The sequence below is a fragment of the Dipteris shenzhenensis genome, chromosome 26 (genome assembly GCF_047967505.1).
Source record: "Dipteris shenzhenensis isolate YYH24624 ecotype China chromosome 26, Dip_SZ_1.0, whole genome shotgun sequence".
Taxonomy (NCBI): Eukaryota; Viridiplantae; Streptophyta; class Polypodiopsida; order Gleicheniales; family Dipteridaceae; genus Dipteris; species Dipteris shenzhenensis.
The window spans coordinates 47,963,213-47,979,553 of NC_141621.1; the positions used below are offsets into that span (position 1 = coordinate 47,963,213).

Sequence of the window (16,341 nt, forward strand, 5' to 3'; positions counted from 1 at the left end):
AGCTTATGGACACACAGACAAAGATATGAAGTTTATACGCCAATTTGACTTGGCTGTGGGTATTGGAAAGTTTGAAGAAGCCTCTAAGCTTCGTATGGTGAGTCTCCATCTTACTAATACGGCCAGTGCTTGGTGGAGTGCGTAATTGGTCGTTGGAAAGGCTCCCAAGACTTAGGTGGGTTTCAAGAAATTATTCGATCAGCAATTTCTTCCAAAACATTTTGTGGATGAAGTACAGATGGCATGGGAGGGTCTTCACACGGACGATGATGAGTCTATTGAAGCCTACAACAAGAGATTTTGGGATGCAGATATGCAAGTTTCTTCTTTCTTGGAAATCCTCGATGAGGTACAGCTTCGGAAGTAAGGTAGCGCACTACCATCGAAGTACGAGCTTAATTTATTACCTTGCCCAATACAAAGATTCAGAATGTTATGCATTCGGCTTCGCTCGGAGTTCTCTTGTACACCAAAGCTCATACTTCCTTCGAGAAAGCAATGAAAGGGGGAAGGAGGAGTCTTCTCTCTCTCTCTCTCTCTCCACCATAGTTGGAGACCACGCCCTTGACCACAGCAGGAGACAGCCTGATAGACACAGTCTGGGATATCTTTGCAGCCCACTGGAGAGTCACCACAGTGCTGGTTTTGGCTACTGAGCCTCAATCTCTTAGTTTATCAGCTCCAGTCCTTTTTGCACTTGTGGTTTTGAGCTATATATAGCTTAGCTTAGCTTAGCACTCAGCGAGGGCCCAAGCGTGGCCTTTGCTTCAGGCCTCTGCGACTTGTATGTGTTTTGTATGCGTTTCTTTTCATTTGTTGTACTTTGTCCCACAGGCCTGTGAGGCCTCCTGAGGATGTTCATAGATCTCTCTCTCTCTCTCTCTCTCTCTCTCTCTCTCTCTCAATATGTCTCCCTCAATCCATCTCCTTAGCCCGCCTCCCATCGCAAGTCGTCTACACCTCTGATAGCTAGCATCAGCTATTGCGCCCAACAAACACTTCGCCACGTCTCCTAGGCACCCACGCTGGCAGCAGCAAGTGCAGAGTCTGTGCGTTCAACAATAGCAGTTCTTCGGTCAACCGTGTCGCCAACAACTCCCTGTTGGTTGTCGTCAAGCCTGCGTCTCACTTGGTCCTCAGTTTATCCTCAAGGTCGGCTTAGTTTGCAAGTCACTTCACTTAGGGTCCGTTCACCCTCAGCTCGCAGTAGCAGGTTTGCTTCTTTTAACCCCACTTTGGTTCGGGCTGAAACTCCTAGCGCAGCCCGGGGGTTAGTCTCAGCTTGGGGTTGTTCAGATATGGCCAGCATAGAGTGGCCTAGCCTCTCTTCAAAATCCCCCTCGAAATCTCCCTCTGCCCCAACGACTCCAGCCAATAGGATTTAATAGGCTACAGTTGCAGCTAGAACACCATGTTCATATGCATATAATTCTATCAAGGAGGTCGGAAGACACCCATCCTTGGTCAACATGAACAGATTTTTTATTTGCAGCAAGAGGTGAGAGAGTTGAAGGTGCGATTGGCAGCTGCGACTGCTAAACTTCAGGTTCTTGAAGGACTTGGCAAGCGGGCAATAATAGATGCGGTAATGGAAGCTTGCAAAGCTTCTCCCCCTGCTCTTCAACTAGTCTCTACAGTTAAAGATCTTGTTCACACTGAGGTGCAAACAATTAAGAAAGAAGTTATTGTGGAGGTTGATACAAAGGCAAATAAAACTGATATCCATCAAGGAACATGAAGCCAAACGTGATAACGCACTGAAGATTAGTGTAGGAGGACTCCCTGAAGGCTGGTACAAAGAGGAGGATTCCTTTTCTGCACATGTCAAAGCAGCCAGCCTAGCATTCAATGGATGTTGATGATGAGGATGATGGAGCAACTAATATCTGACAGTGTAGAGGACATGCTATCATTACCCTCAAATCATGAGATTTACGGATCAAGCTTTTCCACCAATCATACAAGCTGGAAGGGACTAAGGTATGGGATAGCTGAGGAACTCACATGAGCTCAATTGAAGAATAAGGCAACGGTTAAGGCTGCTAGAAAGTATGGAAAATGGGCCGTATACCCTGAAGGCACATCAATTATGAAAGAGTTTAAACCAAAACAAAAAGACTCTGTCTTAAAAGAATGTATGGCCGATTATTTTTTCAGATTATTATGTAGGTATGATTGGACATATTCTAATCTTACAAAGGTATATATATTATGTAGGTACACTAAATAATTGAAGTTGCTTTTGCACTCCGTGGGAGCTGTGCCCTCCCTAAGCAGATGTAATAGGTGGTATTTTTGCTGTGCCATAGACTTGTTGGTCTCCCATGGACATTAGTAGACTTCATTTATTTATTTATTTCTCTTTCTCTCTACTGCGATTTCAGCCCAGCCCTTTACTGAAGATGTCCTAAGCTGTCATGACCTTTTCCAGCTACCAGACGAGGTGTTTTATCACGTGCGATTTGTTCTAGAGTGCTACAAATTGGCTCTTGATTGGATTCCTACCAGTCATGGCCACGTTTTAAGAAGTGCAAATTAAGCAGAAGGCTGCGATGAGTGAAGAACCTCAGCTTGTGGTTTGGTTATGGTCTCACCTCGCATTCCTTAGTCTTATTTTCTGCTTTGTTTCTTCCTTTTTGCTATCAAAGTTTTTGCTGTTTGGTTGAGATTTTAAAGCTTAGTAAGCACTTGGTTTACCCAAGAGATTCCGGAATCTTTTGAAACCTTGATGGCAGCTTATGATTGGGTGCCGATGAGTAGCTTTGCGTATAAGGTATTACTATTTTTTAGTTTTCTCATTCACTTATAAATGTCTAAAGTCGGTTGCAAACTCTCTTTCCTTTGTTCTTTTGCTTGGTCTGTAAAAAAAATTAATTTGTAAAATTGGATTAAACTAATTTGATGACTAGGAAATACAACAATTCAACCACCGGGTTGGTCATCAATTATTTTGGTTGCAAAATGCTCAACCACACTGGTACAAGACAATCACATAACTCCTGTTTGACCTGAACTAGGTCGGTAATATACTGCATGATGTTCCAACAATTAGGTTGGTTTAGGACAATCACATAAGTCCAAGCCAGCACGGTTTGGAAATCGACAGATATATGACCTGAACCAACCCAAAACTTTAACTTAAATAATTTAACTACTAGGATAGAAATTTCAACTAACCATAGGGATAGTTATCAATTATTTCTGTTTGTGTGATAGATTTCTATTTCAACCATGCTAGTTTAGGAAAGTCACATATCTCCTGTTTGACCTAAGCTAGCTCAACGATATTTCCATGATGTTCCAACCATCGGGCTAGTTAAGGACAATCACATTAAGTACAAGCTACCTGATTTATAAATTAACTAGTATATGACCCGAACCAGTCAAGAAATTAACTACTAGGAAATACAACAACTTCAACCACCATGCTAGTCCAGACTCATAACAATGCATATTGTTGTTTCTTTTTGTTACTCACGTTAAGTCTACGCCAGCCCAGTTTAAAGATTAAACAATTAAGCTATTCCAAAACTCAATCATGGAATCCATTGGAGGGCACGCTCCATAACTTTTTTTTGATTTGTTGAAAACCAAAATAGATTGAAATTTTGGATTCCAAACTAGTGGGACTATTGTATGGTCATCTCAAAACATTGATTTCGCATGCAATGGTGAAAACTTCTAAAACTTCACCTAAAACCGATGGGAAACTTTACCTCTGATTTTCCTTATGCGCCAATCTCCGCTCTGGAACTAGAATCTCATTAAGTTTCTAAACCTTTAGCTTCGGGTTAGAAGGCATATCCTCTGGTTTGAGAAGACGCGCATGGAAAGCATTGTGAATCCTCCAACGATCTAGTAGCTTCAATCTGTAGCTACATCATTATCTTCTCTGAAACTTGAAAGGCCCATAGTACCTTGTACTCAACTTGGTAAACAACCAGACTTTGCTCCTCTTATTTTTCAGCCTTGCCTTTTCAAAATGCAAAAGAACCCAATCACCCTGTGCAAACTCTAATGCACGGCGGTGATGATCAACTGCTTTCTTTTACTTTGCTTGAAAGAGTCTTTTGGAGAGCTTTCTTGACTTTTCGATAGGCTACGTCCATGCTCTTGACATACTTGTCGGCCTCAAAGATCTTATCTTTTGTATGCAAAATGGGCGGGGCTTTCTTCCCTCCTTCCACTTATCTCAAATGGAGCTTTAGTATGCACAGCCTTGTTATAAGCAAACTCCACCAATGGGAAGTACTACTCCCATTGTGTCTTATGCTCAAGCACAGTGGAATTAGCCTCTTCAGACAGCCCATTTGTTTGTGGATGAAAAGAAGATGAGAACTTTAAAGTAGTGTTCGGATTCTCAAAAGACCAGATTTGTCGTACGCGGATCTCTGTCATGAATGATAGACTAGGGCATGCCATGATACTTGAAGATGTTCTGCATGGACAATGTTGCCATGCGATCTGTTGTAATTTTCTTCCTTACCGGAATGAAATGAGCCTGCTTAATGAACCTGCATATGATAGTCCATAGGCCATCATTGCTTGTTGGCATCCTAGGAGGAAAGTAAAATCCATGGCGATGCTCTCCCAAGGTCTATGTGGAATAGGCAACGGATGCAATAGTCTGGGTGCCTTTTGTCAGTCAAACTTGATCTTCTAATAGATAATGCAGGTCCTAACAAATGCCTCAACATCCCGTCTCAAAGCTGACCAATAGAAAAAGGGCCCCACTGCCTTCACCATGGCATCAATGCCTCTATGCCCTGCATATGGTGGAGGATGACTCTATCAAAACTTTAGGCCTCAATTTCTTCGTGACACAAAGGCGATCATGCATCATAAGAAAGCCATCTCTGAGTATAATGTTTATGACACTGACCATTAGAAAGCTGATTATAAATCCTTGTAAAATCCTCATCATGTGCATATTGATCCTTCATGGCATCCAACTCATAGTGGTATGCAATGGATATTGCTGAAATTTGAGGTTTCCATGACAATGCATCAGCCATAACATTCGATCTGGGACTTAGAAATCAAAGCCCGGCAATGTGGTGGCTCGTCTGTGAGAGGTGAAAATATATCGAATTTGCGTCTATTAGGCTATCTCACGCTGTGGTGTGTGTGGGGGTGGTGGTGGTGGTCTCCTCGATCTCTGAACCCGTTGGGCTATGTTCAGAGTGGACCCCTCGTCTTGGGCGGTCCCCTCAGAGGAAAGCTGTGATAGGCTCCGGACCTCAATAGAGTGTGCTCTAGTCGCTCTCTATGTCTCGGGTGGTCTCTGTGTGTGTGTGTATGTGAGTGTGTGTGTGTGTGTGTGTGTGTGTCTCTCTCTCTCTCTCTCTCCCCCCCCCCCCCCCCCCCCGACACCGTGTCGGCTCTCTCTGTTGATCAAGACCCGCATATCAATTAGATCCTCCTCCTTTCTGCTGTTGTGCCTTGAGATGACTCAAATGTATAAAAATTAGTGACGCGTCGTTGTGCGCGGTTAGTCTCTGTATCTTGTGGTCTGTTCGCCTTCTGGTGCTCTCTAATCTGTCATAGTAGAGTCTCCCTATGTTTACGCATCTCAAGCAAATAGAGCCTCAATGTAGACCTGGTCATGGAAGTGGATCAGTCGTGACAGTGGGCCGAAGCCGCTCCCTTCTTGGTAGAGGTAGTGGTATCGCTTTCGATCTCATAGTAGGCTGGGCATGCACAAAGAATGACCCTCTGTCTCAACCACTCCTAATGTGCATAACATACAGGTCCGTTGCTCTTTTGGTATACCTGCTGTTCTCCTCGCGTCAATCCTCAATTGATGTGATGAAACTCGCATCTGTCCAATGGTAATCCTCAATGCATGCAAGACTCCAGTGTCCTCAAGATACTGGGGTTTGATGATGAATCCCTCCAATATTCTAAGAAAGTGGTCGCGATAGAATTGGGTCTTGTTGGGGAGCTCCTGACCCCCCTCCCTAAGTCTGAGATGTATGGAGCTGGAGGAGATCTAAACGTATGATATGGTTAATCTCATCTCGTGAGATAGACTCAGGAGGTGTCTCCATGCTGTACTGAAGGGGGGGGGGAAGCCTGTCCATTTGAATGCTGTGCTTAGCAAACCATGTGGATATACGTGCATACCATGTGTCTGCTCCACTCTTTGCGATTTGTCTGGATGACTATAGGGCTAGCCACAGTAGTCCCAAACTCTATGGATGAATGTCACTGTCTGATAGACGGCATCACCCTGTAGAGGTGTCATGGTGAACTCTGCATGTAAAATGGTCATAGTAGAGCTAGGTCTTGGTGGGGAACTCTTGGTCCCCGCCCCAAGTCCGAAGTGTGTGAAGCTGGAGGAGGTCTAACCGTATGATGCGGTTAATCTCATCTCGCGGAATCAGCTCGGGGGGTGCATCCATGCTGTACTGAAAAGGGGGGAGCCTATCCATCTGAATGCCATGACTGGTGAACCAAGCAGAGACACATGCATACCATGCTGTATCAAACCCTCTCTCTGCCCGTCGGATAGAGGAGATGCATGCATACCATGCTGTATCAAACCCTCTCTCTGCCCGTCGGATAGAGGATTCCAATTCCAATCTCGGTAGCCTCTCACGAGGTAGGTCCCAAACTCTATGGAGGAAGGTCACTGTCTGAAAGGTGGCATCGATCTGAAGAGGGGTCATAGCAAACTCTGCGTGTACTATTTGATGGGGCACTGAGGGCTTACTACGAATCATCCTGGATCCCATGATTATCTGTAGCCGCTCAAATCTCTTCCACTCTGCTACTGAAATATCACACCCCTAGAACGGTGCTGCATACATGGCATTTGGTCTCACTAGGGTGTCGAAAAGCCAGCACTTCGTCCGTGGGTCGTGGAATTGTGCCTGGAAACATTGTCGCTCTAGCTGGGCCAAAGCACCATATCCTCGTGTGAGGTGTGCTCGAGCTGCATGGATCATCGTGAAAACTGGACCCAAGTATGTGTAGGACTGCACAATCTCTACTGGTTGACCTCGGTAAGTGAAGCTATGTCGATGGAGCACTGGGTATGAGGTGTCGAAGATCACAACCTTGGTCTTCCCAAGGTTAACTATCAGATCTCTCTCTGTGCAGAACTCCTCGAGGGCCTCCAGATGTCTCTGTAATCCCTCTGCTGAGGACGACAGGAGGACTATGTTATCCGCATATAGTAGTATTGGTACCAACAAATGAGCTAGCGGTGACCTCTTGCCTCCCAGGCTGTCTATGAAGCATGTGATCTCATCCATGTAGAGGCCGAAGAGAGTCGGTGAGAGGGGCATCCCTGTTTCACCCCAATCGTGCTCTCCACCCAGCCTGATAGGCCTCCTGGGGCATGAACTCGTCCCCTGACGGACTGATATAGGCTCATCACCCCCCAAATCAGAACTTTTGGGATCTGCATCTCCTGGAGTCTCTTGATCATGCGGGATTGTGGGACAGTGTCGAAAGCCTTCCGAAAGTCTACAGAGCAGGCATAGACTTTCTGACGCCTCGACCTCGCCTCCTCAATGATAGCCCTCAGTGTGAAGATGTGGTCTAGGGTGAAATGCTGTCTCTGAAATCCTGCCTGTCCTAGAGCACGCTACCCATGTGCCTCTCTGACTGCTGATCTCTCTCTCTAGTATAGATCCATAGATCTTGGCCAGAGTGTGGCCAATCATGAGAGTGCGGTAGTTCCCAGTGTCCATGGGGTCACTTGCCTTGTGTATTGGGACGATGGTGGTAGTGCTCCAAGAGGGTGGAAAGCCGTGGCATATGGCATGGTTGAACATCTGTGCTAGGATCGGGGCCAAAACCTCGTGCCCGTGTGAGAAATGTTCCGTCCGTAGCCCCTCATGATTCTGTGCTCTGCGGTTATGTAGCCGACGGAGTGCCGCCCACACATTCTGTGCAGTGAACAAGTGACAAGTGGCGGGTTTGGGCATAGCGGACATATTGGGTGGTGCTTTCATCAGAACATCATAGAGAGAGCATGCGTATGTGTGCCAAACACCCGGGTCTGTGATGGGGATAGGCGGCTTCCTCTCCAATAGGAGCCCCCATCCGATAGGAGGATCCCCTCCTCTGAACGAACTAATCACCTCGTCCATCCTATGGGTGAGGAAAGCCCATCGCTTGCGGTGTGTCAGTCGTCGTGAGATCCTCTGTGCCTTAAGGTGATGTCAAGTGGCCAAGGGCTTGCTCACGTGTGAGGTGAGCTCTCATCTTTCTGCGCTCATCATCATACTAGGGGTTCTGAGGCATCTTTCCCACTGAAACGCGCCTAGGCCGAGTCATAGGGAAAGATCTAATAGTTGCGTCCGTGATCAGTGTGGCAAGGGTGTCTGATGCATGGGTGAGGTCTACCTCATCTCCAAGTAGTAAGTGTGGGAGCTCCTGTGCCAAATGGCTCACGTAAACGGGGTCAAGGGTCCGGTCAAAGTGGCCCCGTACACAAGTGGGAGTTTGGGGGGGGGGGGGCTCTCCATGTGACTGGTGTAGTGGTGGAGATACTGAAGGATATGTATGAGTAGTCAGCACCTAGCGGAGGAGGAGGCACAACGAAGTCGTGTACCCGTGAGGTGAAGGATAGGGGACCAAGTAGGTAATCCACTGTAGTATCTCCACCATGCGGGAAACAAGTGAACCCACCAGATAATGGCTATCTTTGTAGGCCATTGTATATGATAGGTCATGGATATCCCCCAGGTCAAGTAGATGCCGGCCGTATCCCGTCACGTGTGGTGCATCCGCTGAGTGTCTCACTGTCCCAAGCTGTGCAGTGTCTAGTTCTGGTACTATGAGAGAGTCTGATGTAAAGTCAAGTAGGCCCACTTGCCTGTCACCTGTGCGTGCATTGAAGTCACCAAGAAGGAGGTTGTCTCCTAGTCTGGAGAACTCAAGGAGATCATCATGTATCGTCTCATATGGGTTGTGTCCCTTCGTAGTGATTGCGTGTGCATAAGGTGATGTATCTGGAGGAAAGTAGCACACTGCCATGTAGATTGGTCCGGCATCAGGTATTTGGACACAGACCCACATATGTCATGCGTGTTCCTCTCTCTGAACTATTGAAATGAGCGGTCTCAAATGTGATCTGCAGAGGATCCTCCGGAGCCACGTACTCCACTATCTCCCCTCATTTCCTTCCGGTGGGCTGACTCCCATGTATGTCCTGCCACAGTGGGCAGTCCTCTCTCTGGACTCTCATGTCTCTCGGTGTAAAAAATCATGTCTCTCCCAGTGTATGTCTTCGAGAATCCTCCTAGGTCAGACCAGAGTGTGCCATTGCAGTTCCATACTACCATCTTGAGTTCATTATGCGCATTCATCCCATTGGTCCGACACCGTCGTAACTCCCCATCTTCCTTCTCTTCCTCGGCTGGTCTCTTGCGGATAATGACTTTACCATCTCTATATACAGCCCATTTTCCTGCCTCCCTTGCTGCCATTATGCGTACCATTCCCTCCCTTCTGTGCTCCTGCTGTAGGAGGGTTAGATCATCATCCAAATATATCCTGGTCCCTTTCAATGCTGCTTTCATGCTCATAATGGTGGACCTATCCATGGCATTCTGGAATTTCAGTACTAAGGGTCTCATTGGTGTTTCAGCTTTACCTACTCTCCAGGCTGTCTCGCATGTGAGATTAACCCCCATTTTAGTGAACAAAACTTGGGCATCTGCCATTGGGGTATCTCCCACTGTCAAGCCCCTTACAAGCACATTCAAGACCTTGCTGGATCTCCTTTTCTCTTCCTCTAGAGTCTCAGAGATAAACTCCTCTTGGGTGCAACTGATCCCTTTTTAACCACTGCTGTCCATTCAAGCATTTCTTCTTTCCCTTTATTGAGTTGTGTGATCTCAGCATGTTTACCAATCATCTTGGCCTGCATGGCCGCCATCTCTTTTTTGAGAGCTGCATTCTCTGTTCTGAGTACTTCCATGGCTTTACAACTCCCCTCTGAAGGCATTTGCATATCCTTCATTTGCTGTAATTCAACACCCAGTGAATGCATCTTGTCTTGGAGCTTTACCTTCTCATTTATCCATTCTGTTTTTTCTTGTTCCCAATCCTCTTTCTTGGCCTTTTCTTTCCTCCATTCTTCTTGTATTTTCCCTCCCTGCTTTTTAAACTCAGCAAGGGTCTTGTCAACATGGGTTTTTGCAGCCGATAAGGCCACATTTGTGGCCTCTAGGCTGTCTATTTTTTCAATTAGCACGAGACATATTTTGTTGAGGCATGTGAGCACTTCAGTGGTACCTCTGTGGGCTGTCCCATTGGATAGGGCTGTCAAAGCAGATTCCAAGGCTTGTTCTCCCTAAATGTCCTCCACACACCTCGTGTAGGCATAGTGCAAAGTAGATTTCAAGAAAACCCTTGCAGAGAAATAGTGATCTTACATTCTTGCACAGGATCCCTCCCTTTTTCCCCTTGATTGTGGGTCTTTCTTGATCTTGGTGTGTTGCAGGTCGCCTATAGCTGATGCCGAGCTGTGGAGCTAGGCCATGAGGGCCTGTTGGAGCCTCGAGTAGGGCCAATGGGCTGCGGGGATACCCAGCACTAGCCCAAGGCTAGTAGCAGGCTTGCCGAGCTGTGGAGCTAGGCCATGAGGGCCTGTTGGAGCCTCGAGTAGGGCCAATGGGCTGCGGGGATACCCAGCACTAGCCCAAGGCTAGTAGCAGGCATAGTGCAAAGTAGATTTCAAGAAAACCCTTGCAGAGAAATAGTGATCTTACATTCTTGCACAGGATCCCGCCCTTTTTCCCCTTGATTGTGGGTCTTTCTTGGTCTTGGTGTGTTGCAGGTCGCCTATAGCTGATGCCGAGCTGTGGAGCTAGGCCATGAGGGCCTGTTGGAGCCTCGAGTAGGGCCAATGGGCTGCGGGGATACCCAGCACTAGCCCAAGGCTAGTAGCAGGCTTGAGGGCAGCTGAGCAGCAGGCGCAGCTGTGCGCCACTGCTGGGACAGCTGGCGCAGCTGCTCGTGGCCTAAGGCAGCAGCTCAGCTGCTGTATGGCCAGCCTACGTCCCGCCCACATGAAAGTAGCAGGCGCGGCAGCAGCGACAGCAGGGGAGATGGCGTGACAGCAGGGGAGATGACGGGCTGATGGACAGCAGAGGAGGTGCGACAGCAGGGGGGGGGTGCAGGGGGGCTGGCGCAACAGTAGAGAGGGCTGAGGGAGGGGGAGGGGCTAGTCTAGGGAGTTGGAGAGGCTGAGAGGCTAGGGAGGCGGAGGGGCTGAGAGGCTAGAGAGAGAGAGAGAGAGAGAGAGAGAGAGAGAGAGAGCATATTTCCCTACATGTGAAAAAGGCTGATATTGGAGTGCTCACACATAACCTATAATGCACTGGTTGCATGTATCTAACTCACATATATTCATCTCACATATATTCATCTACATACAAAGTGAAGATATATGTGATTGAGCATTTATTTTGCACATATATACATAGTCGCATGTACCTGTATATTTCATGCCTTTTTTGGGGAGTTTATGCATGTCGTTATGTTAGTGAAGTCAGTGCAGGTACAGTGCAGGATGTTTATGTAAGGAAACACTGATTAATCAGTTTTGTACTCGATACCTTGAGTTTTCCAGCTCGTCTTTGGCCTTTCTTAATGTCCCATACTTTAGATGGAACGGGACAAGATCATAGTTAGTGTTAAACGACCATGGTGTGTAACAATCTTGGGACAGTGTTTCTTATTAAGCGGTTACAAAAGTTTAGGGTAGCATAGCTGCCGTGCTTTTGGATAGATGAATAGATTCTATTTAGGCATTTTTAAATTCCTTCTTATACTGCTGATTACATTCTTTTGAACATTTAGGACAAGTCCTGGCGAGTGCGTTATATGGTTGCCAATCAATTGTATGATCTTTGTGAAGCAGTTGGTCCAGAGCCTACCAGGTATGAGGTCAAGATTGCAACCAGAAAATGATTTCTCTCATTTAGGTATTGACAGGGAGCAGCAATGAGCATATGTTACCTTCGCTTGCTTGTCGGGGCACATGTCAAGTTTATTCATTTGAGCGTCTTTTGTTCTTTCTTCCTCAGCAGTGAGATTGCCAGCATCTCAGAATTCTTTTAAAAACTGTTAATTTTCTCATTTTGATTGCATACTTGAAGGGCGGACTTGGTACCAGCATATGTACGCCTGCTGCGGGATAATGAGGCTGAAGTTAGAATTGCTGCTGCTGGAAAGGTCACGAAGTTCTGCAAGATTGTGAGCCTGCCACTTGCGATTCAGTCAATACTGCCCTGTGTCAAGGTTGAGGCTCTTTTCTGTCTCAGTAAAACTTACTTCAAGAAGCTTTTCGTAGTTATTGTCCTCAATTCTAAAGATCAGCTAAGATCTGGACATAATCGTTTCACACAATTTTCATATCAGGAGTTATCGTCAGACTCATCACAACATGTGCGTGCTGCCCTTGCTTCTGTTATAATGGGTATGGCTCCCATCTTGGGAAAGGTAAGTGATGCCTGACGTTTTTCAGTGTTATAAATTCTTTATCCATGTGTTAGATTAAGTCAAACCCAATTTTAGAAGTACCTGTGGCAGCATACTGCCAGCAAGCACAAAATCTGTTTTCGATTGGCACGGGCGGGAGGGGTGGTTTGCTTATGTCCTGGGTTAAAGTTCTTGCATTATTTTCTCTCTGTTCTTGCTGGCATCCTTAGGTATTTCAGACAAGTAATTCCTCTAAACTTATCTAAAGATCTCAGTCATGTTGTGGTCATATGGATGGAGGCAGTACAAAGTTGTAAAACTGATTTTTCAATTGCCTTTCATGTCCAGGAAGCTACCATTGACCAACTTCTACCCATCTTCCTTGCTCTCCTAAAGGATGAATTCCCAGACGTGCGACTGAATATTATAAGCAAGCTTGATCAAGTTAATCAGGTAGATATCATATAATCAACTTTATGGTTATGATATCAAGCTTATGGTTATGTTGAAGATGGCAAGGTTTCACGATCTTACTACAGTCTATGGTTTCCAACCTTTGTGGGGGACTGTCATGAGGTTGAAACTGCACTATTTTGTTTTAAGAGGATGAGTTTGGGAATGTCCTAGGAACACGCACGCTCACACTCACACTCACACTCACGCACACGCACACGCACACACACACGCACACGCACATGCACATGCACAAGCATGCGAACATGAAGTTGAAGTACCGCAAAGAATAAAAGTCATTTGAAAGTTCTTCAGCTTTTTTGGCTTCTACCCATACAGAAAGTTAAGGTTTCCGCTGGTAACTTGTGAATAAGATTTTGTCAATGATAACTTCCTATTATGCCAACTTAGGGAAGTATTGGCCTGCAGGTGATTGGGATAGACCTGCTCTCGCAGTCACTTCTACCTGCGATTGTTGAGTTGGCAGAAGATAGACACTGGCGTGTTCGTCTTGCAATTATTGAGTACATACCACTTCTTGCGAGTCAGTTGGGTGTGGGATTCTTCAATGACAAGCTAGGAACCTTGTGCATGCAATGGCTTAGTGATCAGGTGAGATTATTTTTTGTGTTTGTTACGAGTACCATGAAGATCTCATGTTTTTAGTGTAGGTCGCCGGGCTTTTGGAAATTAAACCCTCCCTAAACGGTCATTGTCAGGTTCTAAGAATACGCTTTCTAATCCACTAATGGTGTAAAGATGTGAGAAATGGATACGAGTTAGGCTAGCAGTATAGTGCAAAGTTTGTACAGGTTGGAACGAAAGTACGGGCTGTAGTGGGGTAGCTCCATTGGCTGGAGCCGAGAGAGCAGAATTGGAGGAGAGAGAGAGAGAGAGAGAGAGAGAGAGAGAGAGAGAGAGAGAGAGAGATGACCTCTCTCCTTGAGGAGACTCTTTTTACATTGTATCGAGACGGGTCCCATGGGTCATTTTTGGCCCCCCGAGGACACTAATAAACTCTCGTTCTTTCTTTCTTTCTTTCTTTCTCTCTCTATCTCTCTCTCCCTCTCTTACCCTCTCTCTTGATCTATTCTTGGTAAAAGATTGCTTCCACTTTGTGCATTGGCTCACATGGTTGAGGTCTTGAACTTATCTTTGTTCAAGTTTTGTTTGTTTTTGCATTTTCAATTCTTTGAGGTGAGCAATTTCATCCAAAATCTTTAACTTGTAAGCTTTAAAGTGTTCTTTTCTTAGTGGACTTACATGCATAGGCACGCACATTCCCACAAGTGTGCATCAAGCTACGTATCTTGTAAGCCTGCACACAAATATGCACATGCATGTGCATTCCCAAACACAATCATCTATGACGGCTTCATGGTTTCCTATTTGTTAAATCTTTTGTCTCCTTGAGTTATTGAGCTGGTAACTTGGTTTCTTTGAGCATGAAGATTTTATTTTTTCACACATTTCGTGTTTTGATAGAACTATATGTGTTAATTAAATGTAGTATCAATTGTGATGAAAGATAATGAATGTACATAGTTATGCAGGTGTTTTCTATTCGAGAAGCGGCCGCTAATAACCTTAAGAGACTAGCAGAGGAGTTTGGTCCAGAATGGGCTATGCAACATATCATCCCACAGGTATATCTCTCTGTCTCTGTCTCTGTCTCTGTCTCTCTCTCTCTTTCTGTGTGTGCGCATTTGGCTCTAACTACCACAACATTTAACTTACTCAAATTGAGTGTATATCCATCCTACCAAGAGATTATATATATGTGTGTGTCTGTGTGCACGTGTTCGTGCATATCTATCTATCTGTTTGTCTATCGATCCATCCCTCTCTCTCTCTCTATATGTGTGTGTGTGTGTGTGTGTACACGCTCAATTGCAAAAACACATGACTCAATGTTGTGTAAAGTAGCAGACCTCCATTATCATTAGAATCTGCTTTGTAAATGCCCAAAATATTATTAGAACAAGTTTGCTCACACGCGTATAGCTGCTTATGCTTGGGCATTGATGACGACATAAGTGTTGCTTTGCTTGCTAAGTATGCCTTTTGTTTTTCTTAAAAGTTTTTGTTTACCTCTTTTTTCTTCTCTTTCATTTTCTCTTTTATTTTTTGTGTAGATTTTTGGTCTTTAGAACAACAAAAAATCTAAATTTGTATGATTGGACTTATTCTAGTCTTACAAAGGTATATATATATATGTATACAAGTTTGCTCACACAGCCTCAAAATTGAAATGGGTAGCTAGTTTTCAACGAGTGAAAAGGTAACAAATGGACGAAGCAATTCACAGGGACCATCACCATCATAATAGCTAGTGAGAAATGGGGCCTTGCAAACAAATGGGTTTACAAGATTAAGTACAATTGTTAGCAAGGTTATGTTATTATATGATACTACTGTCATAAGTACTCTTCTAGTGCTGTTAGTGCCCTTGTGTTGTATATAGCTTGTCACATGTTAAACCTCATTTTGGCAAGCTAATCAAATAATGTAATGTGAGATATGACATATGGCTATTGGGCAACATCAGCACGACATATCTAATCTTATGGAAGCAGGGTGTCAATGACGTGATTTGAAGATGCACTTCAAAGGCATCCTCTAGCAAGGTAAGGCCTTGGGATCATGTTGGGATTGCTCCCTCACTTGGAGCCTCATCTCCTTAGTCACAAACCCATGGGTTGCCAAATGAGACTAGATTGGAGGGGTGAGTAAGTTTGTAAGAAAGCAGCAAAGAATTGGAGAGAAGATATTGTGCCCGTTAGAGGATGATGGAATCTCATTTAGAGGCTTGTCCATAGGGAAGATGTTTCATAGTATCCTCTCGTCTTAGAGATCTTGGTTTTGATGCTGCAGCCCTTGACATTGGAGCGTTGGGAACTCCGCTTGTCCCTTTTGGGGCTTCAAGTTTGTGGCCATGAGAGATAAGTAGAAGACCCTTGTTCTATTTGCATCACTTGAATGTTTCAGCCATATAAACCTCTTGTGCTTATCAACTCTGTACATGCTGATTTTCTCTGCTAAGTGTTCCTACTCCTCCTTGGCCTCTCTTTCCAATTTGTTTTTGGTAGACTGTATGTACTACATATCCCGGTATTTTTGGGATTCTACAAAGCTTGCTTTCCCAAGTTTCCCCTAGGAAAACTATATCTGCTCCCTGTATGAATGCATTAATACTGACTCCCTTATTCCAAGGGAAACCTCTACAATTCCAAAACAGCATTTGTAACGACATGTATGTCTTATGGGTCTCGTACCCCTATTTGGCATCCTGGTTGCTTTCTTGAGTAGGGGACATCTTGCCTTGTCTCATTTGTCTTTTTGCATATTGCTTCCTTTTGGCTTCTTGCTGTTTCGGGGTGCGATCTTCGCTGACATAATAGGGGGAACCTTTGAGATAAATCCTGCTACTGTCACGAATGATAG

The 16,341-nt window shown here is 45.2% G+C and overlaps 1 protein-coding gene across 2 annotated transcripts in view; it reads left to right on the forward strand.

Annotated features, from left to right (window-relative positions):
- The window catches only part of LOC147885193 (uncharacterized), a 59,033-nt gene that overhangs the window by 27,985 nt on the left and 14,707 nt on the right, over positions 1-16,341 (forward strand). For both annotated transcript variants that reach the window (XM_087397161.1, XM_087397162.1), the window contains exons 5-10: positions 11,824-11,903; positions 12,123-12,264; positions 12,385-12,465; positions 12,793-12,897; positions 13,327-13,509; positions 14,451-14,543. In XM_087397161.1, coding sequence (XP_087253287.1) covers positions 11,824-11,903; positions 12,123-12,264; positions 12,385-12,465; positions 12,793-12,897; positions 13,327-13,509; positions 14,451-14,543 — 684 coding nt within the window. The remainder of the gene's footprint in view (positions 1-11,823; positions 11,904-12,122; positions 12,265-12,384; positions 12,466-12,792; positions 12,898-13,326; positions 13,510-14,450; positions 14,544-16,341) is intronic.